The sequence below is a fragment of the Nicotiana tabacum genome, chromosome 8 (genome assembly GCF_000715075.1).
Source record: "Nicotiana tabacum cultivar K326 chromosome 8, ASM71507v2, whole genome shotgun sequence".
Classification (NCBI taxonomy): Eukaryota; Viridiplantae; Streptophyta; class Magnoliopsida; order Solanales; family Solanaceae; genus Nicotiana; species Nicotiana tabacum.
In genome coordinates, this window is record NC_134087.1 from 8257849 (window position 1) to 8274951 (window position 17103).

Genomic DNA, 17103 nt, shown 5'->3' on the forward strand with positions numbered 1-17103 from the left:
AATAAAAACAACAGGACAAAAAGATGATCAACAATGAAAAATAACTGGTGGTCAAATTCTAGTTAGGAGGATCTATAATGTTTCCACACCTCTCCTTTAGCATGACTCGAACCCAGGACCTAACAATCGTGGGTGGATGTGCTTTTACCAACCGAGCAAATCCCACTTGTCAATTAATCTCATACTTGACATTCTAAATCCGCCACGTTCTCTACTTTATAATGAGTGGCGAAGTTGTAAACCTATTTGGTTTCTACTATCAATTATCGTACGCACCAGCACAACGGTAGAAGACAAGCAGAGATTTCAAGAAACAAGAATATCAATCTTTTCGTACGTAGTATATATGCATGTCTCGCAACACAACAAATCCATGCAATTTTACGTACTAGACGCTTCGTGAATCATCTATAAAACTATAATTAACGTTATGTGTCGTCATTATGTACGTGGATTTCAGTGAAAACGAAAGGAGATTTTACTATTATAATTTTCTATGTACGTACTGTGAAACCTATAGAAGTTACGTGAATGGACTCGGTTCTGTCTCAACTTATGTTTGACACAATTTTAAGGTGATTTCTCTTCCTTTAACCACAAGCTTTCTTTTGACATATTTCTAACAGTTAAAGGCTAAAGCAAACTCCATGAGAAAACCTCCATTATTTCAATAGCTACTTATTTGAATGCATGCCCCACGTGCCATTCACGTGCTACGAGGGCCTAATAACTTGGCTTCCCAACATTATCTTAGCCACACATTTCATATACTCCTTTCGTTCGCAATTTATGCAGTATTATTTAACTAGGTACAGAGTTTAAGAAAATAAATTAAGAATTCTTTTTGAAATTTAAGGTTTGCGATAAGCCTTAAATATTTGTATGGCAATAAATTATTTTATAAAAGTAAAAAGTATAAAAATTAAATTATTTTTAAATAAAAAAAATGTATTACTATTCGTTTTGGAAAAACTAAAAAGGAAACTATATGCTACATAAGATGGGACCGAGGAAGTAATAAGTTAATTGATGGTCTGAACTGAAATCGAAAGAAGAGGTTAACTTCCCACAATGTGATATATTACACTGTTTATAAAATTACTCTGCGTTGGGCACGTTAAATTTTTTAATTAATTTAATTAAAAGTTTAATCAAATGTAAAGATTACACAGCGAATTGACTTGAAATGGTCATAGAAGAATATATAATGCACTATTCAAGTTACCAACTTAAGATTACTATAAATATTGTTATAGCTCAGATTTACTTGAACGTGCATGTAAAAAACTGTACATTGTCTGCCCAGAAGTTAAACTCTTTAATTGACTCTGGTAGTCGGGTAGGGGCCTCAAGTGGCAGAATGGGTATGTGATTGACTTGGAGTGATCACAAACAACATTATGATTTGGGTCAATGTGTTGGGGACAAACTCTATATTACATGTGTCCTTATGTAGGACGATGTTATTAGTCTGTTTCATTGCCTTGTCCTATCCTAAGGAAGCGTATGCTAGTTTGGCGTTACCGGTAAACTTGTTGTCATGTGATCGGCCAGGAGGTCACGGGGTTCAAATTGAAGAAATAGCCTCTTGCAAAAATGTGGGATAAGATTGCGTACGATAGACCCTTGTGGTCCGGCCCTTCTCTAGACCTCGCGCATAGCGGGAGCTTAGTGCATCGAGTTGCCCTTTATTCCATAAAAAATCTAGTATTAGTACCCGTGCAATGCGCACAACATTATAATTAATGCCAAAGAAATTGTTTTATTCTCTCGGTTCTATTTTTATAAGGTCGATACAATGCTTGAGCATCTTCCCATTGGAAAAAAAGAAGATATCTGAGGATCATGATTAGTAGTAATCAACATTAGAGGGAAATGCCCCTTTTTCTAGCTTTTTTTTCTCTTTTGGAAGGAAGACGGTCAAAAATTTCATTAATTTGCATAAGTCCTATTACTATATCATTGCTAAATAATAGAGTAATTAGAGCAATATGTGGATTCAAGGATATATTATTCAATGCATGATTTTATGTACTAATAGCGGTGGCAGATTCTCAACGAAATAGCTTCTAATTCCTTTTTAAACAGAATTGCATGATATTCTAATTGTTCTTTGACTTAAACTTTTTGCCTCCCTTTTTAGAGATACTATGGTTTCTGAATGTTGGTTGTAGTTGTTCTTTGATAGGATATCGTTGGAAATGTTCATACAGATTTGTACTCGCCACAAGAAGCAATATATATTATTCCATAAGTTGCATTTAAACTTCTATTAATTTGAATATGTCAATGTGACTAGTAAATGATAATGTAAGACCTATAACTATAATAACTTCTATAAGTTGCATTCCTATCCTCTCATAAGTATATACTCATAATATATATCACATCATGTGTTGAAACAACCTACTTTTAATTTTTGATACGTCTCTTTTCGGGTATTTTCATTTCCTTTTGCATTCTAATTCTCTATGATCTCCAAAACCAAACGGTTCACTATATATTTTTCGGGTAAATTTCACAAATGGTCAAATAACTATAATTTTTTTCTATCAAAGTTATATACTACTATGTTTTGTTACACAAAAATCATAGAACTATCAATAACTCAGAAAAATACAACATTCTAGTAGTATTTTCCGAAAATAAAAAATACTAATAAAATCTAGAATAAGAAAATACTATCGAAAAGTTGTATTTTTCGGTCAATATGATTTTTGAGTGGGAAAACATAGTTATGATTTTGGTGAAAAAAAGTCATAGTTATATAATAATTTGTGAAATTTATTCAATATTTTCCATGAATTTTCTCGAAGCCTCACTTTAATAATTACACAACAAATTCGGTGTATTTATTTTGCAGACATATACACGCATGTGTGTGTCTAAATATATGCATATAAATTGGCAAACCCTTCAATCAGGGAGATCACATGGCATGTTTTTTATTTACAAATATCAAACACTACTCACTAAATCTCCAATATTTATATAACCCAACGTACGATTTTTCTCCCATATAAAATTAGAAAGTTGCCGGTCCATATTAGTGTTTTAGGTAACATATAGTTCCCTACCATTTTTTATCTCATGTGACCGACCATTTAGCCTTCATTGACCTGGCATTGCTCCTCTCTTTACTATAAATTAAAACTACTACCCTTTTGCTTTTATTACTAACTCAAAAATTGACTCGAAAAAGAAATAATGGCGACAGAACTTGAAATTACTGAGCTAAGATTGGGAATTCCAGGTGAAAAGAAAAGGGTATTTTCAGATATTGACAGTGATCGAAATAGTAGCAACGTTAACGACGATGATGATGTCAAGTGTCACAACAAAAATCGAGTTGTTGGTTGGCCGCCGGTTTGTGCTTATCGGAGAAAGAATTATAGCTCTAAAATGTACGTGAAAGTTAGCATGGATGGTGTACCTTTTCTTAGAAAAGTTGATTTGGGGACTCAAAACGATTACTCTGAATTTGTCATGAATCTTGAAAAGCTCTTTGGTTGCTATGGCATTTGTAAGTTTTGTTGTTTCTTTAGTTTATTAATTATGCCATGCAGAATTGCAAACACACAAACAGATGGAAATTGTAAGTTGATGGGAAGGCGAGGTATACGCAGATTTTACCTCTGTCTTGTATGAGACAGGGAAGTTATTTTTATTAGACTTTCGACTCAAGAAAAGCATTTTCAAAACAAATTTGAAAAATGGAAGTAAAAAAACTATCACGAAAATGCAGAAGGGAAGCGAAGTATAAATTAGACTTAAAAATTAAAAAGAAAAAAGGAAAATTAAAAAGATCATAGTGAAATTAGTGCATTACTACTACAATATTTTATACTCCCTCTGATCATCTTTACTTGTCCACTATAGACTTTGCACTCCCCTTAAAAAAAACAAATGAAGTGCATAATTTATCATGATACACATATTAATTGATGCATATTATTAATGAATTTGAAAAAATAATTTGAAATGAGTAATTAATACTATGAGTATAACAGAAAAAAAATTGTCTTCTCTTAATATGCTAAAAGTGACAAGTACTCCCTCCTAGTGGTGGAGCCAGAATTTTCATTAAGGGGAGTCAAAATATAAAGAAAGAAACTCACCAAGAAGTCAAGGAGTGTCATTATATAGTATATGTACATATTCTAAAAAAAATTATCGAACTAAACAGTGTAATTTTTCGACGAAGAGGGTGTGGCTCCGCCACTGCTCCCTCCGTTCACTTTTAACTATCCACTATTGATTTAGCACACCTCTTAAGAATAATAAATAAAGTATATAATTTACCATGATACTCATATTAATTAGTGTATAATCTTAATGGATTTGAAAAATAATAATTAATACTAAAGGTAAAATAGGAAAAATAAATTATTTTTTTCTTGATACGCAAAAATAAACAAACAAAACTGAAAATCTATTTTTAAATTAATACTTGAAAGTCAGACAAAGGGAATAATAAATGAGATTGGTGGGAAATATGGACAGGCGAAGCGTTGAAAGAAGGAGACAGTTCAGAGTACATTCCAATATACGAGGACAAAGATGGAGACTGGATGCTTCTCGGCGACGTTCCCTGGGAGTAAGTTCACTTCTCTACTAGTCAAATATATTAAAAATAGTTTTTTTTTTACTTCTTATTTTGCGACAGTTAAAATGCGACGAGGGAGTATTACTTTGTTGGTAGGATTTTCACTGCTATTAATAATGATAATTTTGACACAGTTAAAATGCGAATGCAGAATGAAGGTATAGAGTTTATTTGAACCTAGTATTTTTAGCGCGAAGTATAAATTTATTATAATTACAAAAAATAGTAGATATGGAACTATTGCTTTAAAATATAGTGGGTTCTATGCTAAAAATTTTAAGATTAAACTCATAGTGCTTAAATACGGATAAATTTCACAAATGGTTACAACAATGATTTTTTTCACCACAGTCATATAACTTTGTTTTCTCATACAAAAATCATAATTTTTTTTACTAACTCACACAAAAATCATACTAACCGAAAAATACAACTTTTCAGTATTATTTTCTTATTCCACAATTTTTTTGTTTTTTTTCTATCTAATAAATAATAATACCCATATATATAAATTAAAATAATACTCAAAGTAAATCTTTCAAATCACGATACCTCTATTTTTCCTTTTTTCTTTTCAAGATTTCATTAAAATTTATAGAATTTTTGTTTCAAGTGCTCTCTAATTATACCTCTCTTTTTTTATTACCAGAATCTCGTACATTCCAAACTAAGTTTTTTTTTTCGGGAAAAGATTAAATTTTAATATTATTTTAATATATGTATATGAGTATTGGGCCGGTTTGAGTTGGGTCATTTCTATTTTAAAAAAATAAAATAAATATGAACCGAAACTAATTAATTGCATTCGCTAAACAAAAATAAAATAATATATATATATATATATATATATATATATATCGACTATTATTTTTTGGAGTTGCTAATAATATATGTTTCTCCTATTTTAATTGAATTATTATCTATTAAATTAAAAATAAAAAATAGAAAAACATAAAATAAGAAAATACTACCAGAAATTTATTTTTCTCGGTCACTATGATTTTTATGTGAATAAGTGAAAATTTTATGATTTTTATATAAGAAAACAAAGTTATTTGTTTTTAATGAAAAAATCATAGTTATATACTGTAACTATTTTGAAAATTTACCCGCTTAAATCTTAAATCCGTCTTTAGTGACTTGAACATTACGACTAAACTTGTTAGAGAGAAAAGAATTGATTTAAATACTAAAGGTTATATTCTTTCTTTTTACCAAAGATACCCCAAATTTTGGGAAGAAATCCCTGAATTATGATCAATAAAATATTCAACCATGTATGATAAGTCCGATCCTACCAAGTTAAACTACTTAGCATAAATCAAACTCATTGATTTAAAAAAAAAAATAAGAATTCCAAAAATATATTCGAAGACAAAAGACCGGAAGTCTAAAGTATCCCCACATAAAAGTGAAAGGACAGTGGGAAACTGAGTTTGTACAATGATTTTCACCAGCCACAGTTTCTTCTCCAGAAGTCAGAAATTGCCGACAAACACGTATTTTTTCATGAAATTGTTGAATCAGACAAGAATGTCCCATAGGACAATGTATATAGCAGGTCAAACAGTAATTATCACATTAAAAGCTTTTCTGGACCACGTTTTCTCTTGGACTATCATTAACTGTTAGGGCTCGTTTGGTAGAGTGCATAAGAATAATGCTGAATATGGTGTATTAGTAATACTGATATTAGTTATGCTTGCATTAGTTATCGTGATATTAGTTATGCTAATATATTTCTTATCTATTGTTTGGTTTGATGTATTAAAACATTGCACAATTTCTAAAAGAATTGCTTGTTTACAAAAATACCCCCAAAACTAGTCCATCACTCAAACTTTTTAAAAGAAACATATGTTGAAAAATATTTTTAATGAAAAAATTTTAAAAAATTATTTGATTTGTCTACCTATATTGTAAAATAGAACTAAATATTTGTTTATAAAAAAGGAAATATGCTAAGTATTTATTTATTTACTAGAGATATAATTTTATTTCTCACTATTTGAATTATTTTAAACTTGCATCAATATAATAACTAGCATATTTTAATCAAGCATAAATTTTGAAGGACAATTTTGTCTTTAACTAAGCTAATACATGCATTAAAACCCATTGCATTGCTAATACCATGATTTTCTATGCATTAATTATGCATATGATAATACCAAATAGGATGTATAACTAATGCTTACATAACTAATGCTTACATAACTAATGCATAGGTTCAAAATGTCTACCAAACAAGGTATTATTAATACACAAAGCTAATGCAAGCATTATTTTATCTAATGCATCCTACCAAACGACCCCTTAGACAACTTTAATTTGCTATCTCGTCCTAGTACATAATCAATTATATCTTGAATATTTCTTAATCTATTTTTTTTATTTATATGTATTATTTTCCTTTTAACTGATCTTTTGGTATTAGTAGAAGGGAATCTTGGAGTAACGATAAAATTGTATCAGTGTGCAGGGGCATAGCTAGCCCATCAACTATGGGTTTGGTCGAAGCCTGTAACTTTAGTTCAAACCCTGTATTTATCTTATGAAATTTATTGAATATGTACTGCTTCAATTATTAACTTAGAGCTCGGTAACTTAAAAAGATTAGAGCATTGAAGCAATTACTAATGCTTGTATTATGGTAGACTGTCTACATCATATCTTTAGGGTGCGGTTCTTCTCCAGACCCAATGTTAATGCGAAATACTTTGTGCATCGGTTCGCTCTTAATCTTTTGGTGGGGAAAGGTAAAAAATCTAATGAATATATTAAACCGTGATTTACAGGATGTTTACTGAATCATGCAAAAGGCTAAGGATTATGAAGAGATCGGATGCAAAGGTGATAGGAATTCGAACAAAAGACTTTCTCAAGGGAATGTCTAAAGACAAATGAGGATTTAATTTTTAATCAGTGGATTATTAGTAAGAAATAGAGTGATTAACCACTGGACGAGTGGCCTCTCATATAATTAATTACGTTATTAATGTTTTGTTCGTATGTTTTGTTTGAGAAATACCCTACATCAAATGTGGCTGTAATTTTAGGTGTTGAATAAGTATATGATTTCCTCTTCTAGTTATTTTGTTGCTCTATTATTGTTGTATAAGTGTAATCCAGATAATGTGCTTAAAGCTCGCAGCTACTGCATTTTCTTTTAGGACATGTAATTTCTCTTCTTTTTTTTTTAAAACAAAATCGTTTGTCTTCCTTTTTATCTCATTATATATTACTGGTAACTTTGTTTTATTGCAACGTCAAATATGGGGAGCTTTAGTCAAGTTTCCTAACACCATATTTGAAAAATTAATCTGCGTCACAATTGTTTACAAATATACTCTAAAAGATTTTCAAAAATCTTCTCAGCCATTAAAATTACGTAAGAAACTAAGCCATTAAAATTTACAAATAATTTCTGGTACGCTAAGGTAAGTTTGGTCACTATTGAGATATCAGATTAGCGGGTATTTAGAAACAATGTAGTAATATATTATAACCTCAACGTGCTACACGAGATTTTATATTATTGATTTCAAAAACAGATTAATTAGAGAAACCAACAACAAACAAATATTAACTGTTTTTTTATAAACTTAATTAATTTGATAACTAAGAAAATAAAATAAACTTGTTGTACTAGATACAAATACACTGATAATGTAAAAAAATTATTATACTAACAATGGGCTTAATTAAATCCTTTTCTAATCTAAAGCAGGACTAATAATACATTGACCCGCGATACGCAAATAGCTCTAAAATAGATAATTTTGATTAATGTGATGGCTAGGTTCATTCTCTTGTTTATCTATTCAACACGATTGAAGGGAGTCTTGGCGCAGCTGGTAAACTTATACTATCAATGTGCATAATTAAATCCTTTTCTATTCTAAAGCAGGAGCAATAATACATTGACCCCCGATACGCAAATATAGCTCTAAAATAGATAATTTTGATTAATGTGGTGGCTAGGTTCATTCTGTTGTTTATCTGTTCAACATAATTAAAGCTTGGATCAATCAAACCCCTAGAATCCAGTGAAAAGTTTACAATGCCACATGGTATAATTGGCCTAGTTAGAAGAGATACCAATGGCAAGGTTCTGTATCAATCCAACTCATTTCCCATGCATTATGTATCTTTCTCTTGGGAATATGAAAAACAGATGAACAATGAAAGTTTCCACTATAAGCATAACTTAATTTAACGCTTACATGCATGCATGCTCAGACTTCTAATGCAATCCAAACATTTATCAGTCAAACATCCATTTTTGAACAAGCAATGGAGTAGTAGGTACTCCGTCCCAAAAGCATTCTTTTAGCTTGTTTTTAATATTTTTATATTTAAAACTAATTTAACTTTAAAATTTTCATGTTATCTTTTATGAGATGATTATAATCATACAAATATGAATTAATTGTTTTAGACCATAAATTTCAACTGTCTTTTTTTTTTTTAAAAAAAAACTTCATACTCAATCAAAGTGCATCACATAAAAGACCAACATAAGTAATTATTTCTAAAGCACACGAGAAACCATGTTCTCAGGTCAAGTTTTCAGTTCTCATGTCCAACGTGAATTAGGGGTGTAATACATTATCAAAGTCGAAAAAGAGAATCAAGAATATAATATTATTCAGTAGAATAATATAATCAAGAATATTATGGAGTATTCAGTTTATTGCTAAGATCAATGCAGGTTCTTCAATAGATGCATAATTTAGTAGTAACGTATCTATTCTAATATATACCAACCAACTAATTAAACTGCCATCCATAATCTCCTCAAAGATACGTCCGACAGAAGGCATTCTTGTGATTAATGTTTAGGGAATAACATGATTTTAATAATATTTTTTTTTGTTAATCTTAAATGGGATTCGGTTAATTGATCCATAATCACATGATTAAGACTATGTTCTGCTAGAAACTTTGAATTGTGTAATTTGCACTCATTCTCTTTTTCTTCAACTGCAATAAGCACTTCTTGCCTATTTGCATATATATACCTATTTGCATATAATGGTATCTGTCGGTTTGACTTCTTCTCCCTGCAAAGACTTATCAAAGTGCAAATTCAGTATCATGATCTGGAGCTTTTGATTATTACTCGTAAACTAGGCGTAGAAAGCAATGTTACTATCACGAAAGGCGAAAGCCTGGGCGAATTGCTTAATTCGAAAAAAAAGTATCACAGTCCGTTCGTAATAAGTAACTAGTCCAACAAAAAAAAATAAAAAAAATAAAGGAGATCTAAATCAATGTTATAGTCGAAATCTATCATGAAATTATAATCATGCACTAGTAATTTTGCTCTTTCAAGAGCTAGAAGATACATGCATGCAAGCTGATCAAGACATAACGATTATTGAAAAATAGCACAAGAACGAGATACAACATCTAGTTTAATATATATCTTTCAGATTTTTGCCTACATATGTTTGTTAGTATTAATTAGTTACTGAAGTAGATTGTACACGAAGTCTAGACAGCGCATGTGGTTTTATTGTTGTAGGTCTAAATTTCACAAGTTCTTGTCCTTTACAATTGATTTTAACCAATGAGTACGTAGTCACTCATGTCCTGTCTGTAATTTTTATAATGAAATTCATGCCATTTCCAAAAATAACTTGCACACGCACAAGAAAAGTTGATAAACTCTTTGTCCCTTTTTATAAGAGGTCAATCTAAGTATGCATTCCTTCACAAAAAGGATAATACTCCTTCCGGTCCAAAATAAGTGATTTTTTAGCTTTTTTCTTGTAGTTCAAAATAAGTAATTTTTTCAGATTTCAAGAATGAATTAATTATTTTTTTCCTCCATTGCCCTTGGAGTAATTAATGTTAAAGTATGTGTTAGAAGTGTTTATGTGAAGATAGTAAATGTTAATATGACCAATTTCATTGCTAATTAATGTTAAAAGGTAAATTTCTTAATACGTGCGTTTTTGTGCGAAAACAACAAAAAAAAATAGCTAATTTTCGACTAAAAGGAGTACCATCTAACTGCCAAATATGCAATGTCCAATCAATTCAAGAAAAATAACCTTAAATATTGAAACACATCAAGAAGACAGGTCCACGTCTACTGTTCATCCCCAAAACTCACTTTAATATTTTGTCATGTTCAAATATTAAATGAAGAGTCTGTCCACTAGGCCACTACTGAAATCATTAATTACCAGTACTCATGTTATGCTTAACCAGTGACAAAATCATGAAATTCAATAAAAGTTTTGAAGTTTTGAACACACTTTGCTAATGGGTTATGCAAAGGTATTCAAAATTTATTTTTTAATTAATAACAAATATTTTTTTTTTGTAAAAGGTATTTAATTGACTACCGTTGACCCAACATAGCTTCGCCCTGTGTTTAACCGTAAAGCTACGAGATCATATATCATTACATATGCATTAATATATGTGTTCAACCAAAATATGGAGTCATGTGTGGCATGTGCTTTTAGTTACACTGGTTTAGACAGTACGAACTAGTACCAAATTACAATATGCGCACAGTTCATAAAAAACGTATTGCGATTAATACTCTATCATGTCTACTTTAATTTATTTTTTCAATTGTTTTCACATATATTAAGGGATTAATTTTTTAATATTGATTAATAATGAAATTGATCATATTAATTTTTAGGCGTAATGGTTTCCTGGTCACTTCAATTAAATTTGTACCGATTTGTAAAGCCTATATATGAACTTATATTTTTCCATTTGAACACTTCAACTTAACGGAGTGAACACTAATAAACAACAAAATGGATTTATTACTTGATATTAAAATGTTAAAATGAATTAAAAGACAAAAAATTATATTAGCTGTGCTTATATAAGTTACTTTCATTCAATTACCCCGTGATAAATTCCCTCAAGTTTAGTACTACGTGTTGACGAGAAGGTAGTATGGAGTGAGTATGTGATGAAGATAAAAATTTCTTCAAAAGTGTTCAAACTTAAAAAAATAAAAGAAATTCTTTCATAAATAATGTTCAATATATGTTATATATCTTTAAAATCTAAATATATTTATCTATATAGTCAAAACCTCTTTATAACAAGCTCGTTTGTTTCAAATATTTTTGGATGCATTATAATAACATAATATGAAAATTGATTCCGAAAAAGCTTAGTTACAATAATAAATTATTATTATATACGAAAAAAGTTATAGAGAGATTTAACTCGTCTGCAATGAATTTTTTTTGATAATTAACAATCCTTAGCTTCGCCCATGATAGTACGTACTGCGTAATAATTAGTCCTATTTCAATTTCATTGAGTTTTTTGCAGAATAAATGGTAGACATAAGTAAGCATACAATAAAGAGTGGACGTGTCGGTTGGCGTGACAAAGGTAGTAATAAGTCAAAACCCGACAAAGCAACAGGGTCACATGATTATCCTTTGTGGGACCCTTTTACTTTCTTAATTTGAGTTTGGGTATAGCACATGGACTCTTCTAGGTTGACCTGTTCCCTAAAGTACCCCAGACATGTAGGGCCCACCAACTCTTTCATCACCTTTCTGTACACACGGGCGCCAACGCCATGGTTTTGCTTCATTCAATCACTTGTTCGTGCAGCGAGATACTTCGTTCGTTTTAATCTATGTGAACTTGTTTGACTGAATATGAAATTTAAGAAAAATTAAGGTTGGTAGAATTTATGTTCTTAAATAAGTCAAAAAAGAATCTAAATTATTTATATGATTATAAATGATTCTCATTAAGGGTAGAGTTAGAAGTTTAAATTAAATTTTTTTCAAATTATATTTAAAAAATAGTCATTCTTTTTGGGCCGAAAGTTTCCTAGAAACAGCCTCTCTGCTCCTTAGGGTATGGGTAAGTTCTGCGTATATATTATCCTCCCCAGACCTCACTTGTGAGATTATACTGGGCCGTTGTTGTTGTTGTTGTTGTTGTTGTTGTTATCATTCTTTTTAAAACGTAAAAAAAAAAAAAATAGTTTCACATAAATTGGAACAAAGGAAATAGGATAACGAATTCTTAAACTAAAAGGTAAATTGGGCTTTTTCCTCTTGTAAATTTTGGATACGTGAAGTTTATTCATTTCAAGATCGGAGCTTTAGTAATGACAAAGGGTAAATATAAAATGATTTTGTTGGGTGTAAAAAAAAATTTCATATCGATAGCTGAAAAATTTGGGAGTCTATATATAAAGCGTAAGGATATTTTAATGGTGTGAGGCAGAAAATCATATAGGTTTAGCCGGAAACGAATAATATCACGCCGTATTAAAAGTATTTACAGGCGTTTTAGCCTAAAAATAGCATCATATCCCAAATTCAGCGGGACGAGTGGTAGAGTAATAGTGCGAGGTTCGGTTTGCTTACCTTTATGAGCTCGGAGACACGGACACAAAAAGAAGTTAGTTGTGGGTTTCAATTGCCAAAAATACTGTAACAATGTGGGTGATACACAGTGAAACTCAAAAATTGACCAGTCGATCGTGGTAATGGGCCACGTGGAACTGGTTCAAAGGTGAGATCCATGGATCATATGGTAGTGGACCAGGTAGAACTTAGTTCGACAAGGAGGTCTTATTGGATGTGCGAATAAAGTTTCTAAATTGATAGGTGAGAAAGTTGGGATCTTACATGTAATGTGTATGTCGCGCTTAATGGTGTGAGACCTTTTGGTCGTGTGAGCTTGATTCAAAACGGACAATATTATATCGTATCAACAGTATCTATGAGCCGTTTTAGCCCAACAGATTTGCTAAGGAAAAAGTATATATTGACAAAAAATAAAAGGAAGAGCAAAATTAAATAATTTTTAAGACAAATTTGATTTTTTTCTCTCTATTATTTAACAAAATTTATCCAACATGAATCATGATTAGGCGAACAAATAAACTTTGGACATCTAATATGATTAGATAAAAAGAACCTCTTTTTCCAATAATGACTGAACAGCGCAAGCAAAGACATGGGCGCATATAGTCCCGGTCCTTTTCAATATGGTTAAAAGACGATTTTTTTTCTCAATAAATTCCACCATGTTCGTTATAGAGCTTTCAATAATTACAGAGTGTCACTGCACTATTTTTTTTAAGAATTAGATTTAATTTTGTAATTCTGTTTATAAAATTAGCCACTTTATCGCCAGAGTAGCTACTAATACTCGAAATACAGGTAAACACTAATCTGCATTAAAATTTGAAGCAAATTTATAGTGCGAAATATTTTTATGCGGTAAGTGGAGTAAAAAGCAAACTCTTTTTCAACAAGAAAAATGCTATTTCATAGGTCTCAATTCTATGTGGTATTTTTGAGATTCAAATCTCTTAATTTTAACCATATATATATATTATAAATCATAATAATTAATAATTTAAAATATTAAAAAAAATTAAAAAATTATAGTCAAAATACAACTCGTTTGACTCTTAAAATTTGAATTGGGTCATATAACAAAGAGAATGATTCACATGAGACCCAAGGTTGCGGAAGTAATCAAATCGGAGAGATGCATGATTTCCCATAATTCACTCCCTTAATTAAACGGAACTGCATGCCCATCTGTCTAAACGTGTTGAGAGGAGAATGGTTAATTAAAATGATAGCCTCCTTCCACATTCCCAAGCTTATATAGTAGCCAAACATCAGACCCAACACTTCTCGTAGCCCCTTTTTTCAATTTGTAGCCACTTTTTAACACCTTGTAGCCTACAGAACTAGAAGTAAAAAAAATGTCATCGGAGAAAACAAAAACAAAGGACTTGTCGGAATCCGATGTGTCCTGTCTCAGTTTCGAGGAAACTGAACTCACTCTTGGGTTACGCCGAGATTCAGAAAAACAAATCTGTGGTGCGAAACGTGGACTCTCATCTGAAGCTGTTGAGTTGAGCCTAGGAAGCTTTACTTCCACAAATCCTCAAGATCAAAACTACGAAGATGGCCATTATTGCAACAATGAAATCTCCACCGCAACCAAACCTTCGGCAAAGTAAGTTCCCTAATAAAAACATAAAGCTCAACTTGTACACATGATAACTACGCGTAATTAGTTACCTGCAAAATAAAATAGGTTAGCTGCTACAATAAATAATATACAGTACATTTGTTTGGTTGTAGTATTTTCTTTTTTGTTGGTTAATCACATATAGTTAAGGTGATCAACAGGTTAAGAAGTACACCTTAACTACAGTGGCGAAATCAAGAATTTTGCAAAGAGTGTTCTAGTTTTAATATAGATGGATAAAAAGTGATTTTTTATTTATATACGCAATATAAATTTTATATGCACCGTATAATATTTTGATTAAGGATGTTCAACTAGCCACGCTCCATTATATGTGGTTACGACACTGCTTAATCATAGATGGTTGTATTTAGGGTTCTGCGTATTTTTTTTTTCCAATTACATTGGGGGAAAGGAAAGAGATGCTACGCTATTTATGGGGTTTGAATCCTCCGCTTGTGGAAAACAGGGAGATTACCGAATGAGCTTGCCATATACTAACCTCTAGATGGTTGTATATATTAATCATAATTGAAGATTTTTTTTAAAAAAATTATTCTTAGTGCACTAAAGTTTGACAAAATTTTGAAAAATAATATTAGGACACAAGTAATTGGATGGCCACCAGTGAGATCAAACAGGAAGAATATAGGAGTAGTAAAGAAGTGCAAATACGTGAAGGTGGCAGTAGATGGAGCTCCCTACTTGAGAAAAGTTGATTTGGAGATGTATAGCAGCTATGATCAGCTGCTAATTGCTTTAGAAAACATGTTTACTTGCCTAACAACTATCTGTAAGTATAATCTTTCATAGTTTCTCAACTTCTTTTAAGTATAATCATGATGTTTGGCGTAATATTACTATGGGTTTTTAGGTAACTTTGTAAATGAGAGGATGCTTATGGACCCTACAAATGGTGTGGAATACTTGCCAACTTATGAAGACAAAGATGGGGACTGGATGCTAGTTGGAGACGTTCCATGGAAGTATGTTTTACAACATTTCTCTCCTATAAAAAGGCTGCCCGGTGCATTATTAAGTTTCCGCTATGCACGGGATTCGGGAAAGGGTTGGGCCATAAATGTCTATTGTACGCAGTTTTATCTTGTATTTTTGTAATAAGCTATTTTTACGACTCGAACCCGTGACCTCTTGGTCACGTAACAACAACTTTTTCAGTTACGCCAAGGCTCCCTTCACGAAGGGCAGCCCAGTGAAATAAGCAAATTTCTCTCTTCATATCCACCTAAAAATATTTATAAATAACGACATTCATAATAAGTGAAATTGATAACTTGAAAAATAAGGGAAGCAACTTCATTACTTGATAGTTTAAAACTGATCTCCCGTATTTATAAGCATCATACTGAGGTCTTTTTCTCTAACTAAATGCCAAATTGATATAGTATAGTGTCTTAAACTGTCAGTACTGTAAATAAGTTAAATCCTGTTTGTTATATCTTTTTTCCTGGCTTTTACGTGGGGTTTCTTTTAATTGTCTATTATTAACATTTCTTTTATGATTTATTTTGTGTTGCCAGAATGTTTGTTGAATCTTGCAAGAGGCTCAGGTTGATGAAGAGCTCAGAGGCCATTGGATTAGGTACATTTAATTTATCTTTCTTCTCAATTTGTTATTCCTGCTTCATATAAGAGTTGTGAAATTAAATTAGCTTAATTTTCAGATGCCATAGTAATAATTTACTAAATGGACGAATTATTTTGTTAATGGTGTGTACTGCAGCTCCAAGAACTAACGAATTAATGGCGAAATGATCGAGTACAAGTTGATTGAAGAAGTTTTCTCAGCTTGGCCTGCATGTACATTAGTAGAAGCAGATCCAAGATTTTGGAAAAAATGGGTGCACTGTCAGGAAAATATCGATCTAGGATATAAGTTTTACGGGTTCAATCTATAGGTCTTACTATTGCACCCATTATGCTTTTGGAATTATAAGTTTAAAATTATTATTTTTAAACAGTAATTTTCTTATACTTATATTTATATTCCGGCTCGAACCTGCAACTTATATGTCACACAGAAACAATTTTATAGGAATAGAGTGAAAGAAAACTATTCCATTTAATTATATAAATTATGGCGTTTAAAATTAAAGTATAGCAAAGAGTCTTTGGTGAATATATTTTGAGACCTACGAGATAATTTTTCTCATTATTTCTCTTTATTCATTCTATTTTCTTGCTGTCACTTAATGCGATAGAGCTTTCACGTGACACTTGTAGATCGTCTCACAAAATAAGTTCACATAAAAAATGCTGCGATGGTTTTATCTTAAAATATAAATACAAGTCATGCGGGGTGAGTTCGAGTAGGGGTAAGGTCTTGGAGGTTATGAGTTCGAGTCTCCCCAAGAGCAAGGTGAGAAGTTCTTGGAGGGAAGGATGTCGGGGGTCTATTTGGAAACAGTCTCTCTACCCTAAGGTAGGGGTAAGATCTGCGTACACACTACCCTCCCCAGACCCCA

The 17103-nt window shown here is 31.3% G+C and overlaps 2 protein-coding genes across 2 annotated transcripts; both read left to right on the forward strand.

Annotated features, from left to right (window-relative positions):
- The first annotated feature begins 3154 nt into the window (after positions 1 to 3154).
- Positions 3155 to 7778, forward strand: LOC107799494 (auxin-induced protein AUX22-like). The gene is made up of 3 exons (XM_016622648.2): positions 3155 to 3523; positions 4504 to 4597; positions 7405 to 7778. The coding sequence occupies exons 1-3, from the start codon at positions 3208 to 3210 to the stop codon at positions 7511 to 7513; spliced, it is 519 nt and encodes a 172-aa protein (XP_016478134.1). The 5' UTR covers positions 3155 to 3207; the 3' UTR covers positions 7514 to 7778.
- A 6435-nt stretch (positions 7779 to 14213) lies between these two features.
- On the forward strand, positions 14214 to 16596 carry LOC107799664 (auxin-responsive protein IAA1-like). Its single transcript, XM_016622829.2, has 5 exons — positions 14214 to 14602; positions 15220 to 15410; positions 15492 to 15603; positions 16159 to 16220; positions 16362 to 16596. Exons 1-5 carry the CDS (start codon positions 14346 to 14348, stop codon positions 16391 to 16393), a joined length of 654 nt encoding a protein of 217 aa, XP_016478315.1. The 5' UTR covers positions 14214 to 14345; the 3' UTR covers positions 16394 to 16596.
- The last annotated feature ends 507 nt before the right edge of the window (positions 16597 to 17103 follow it).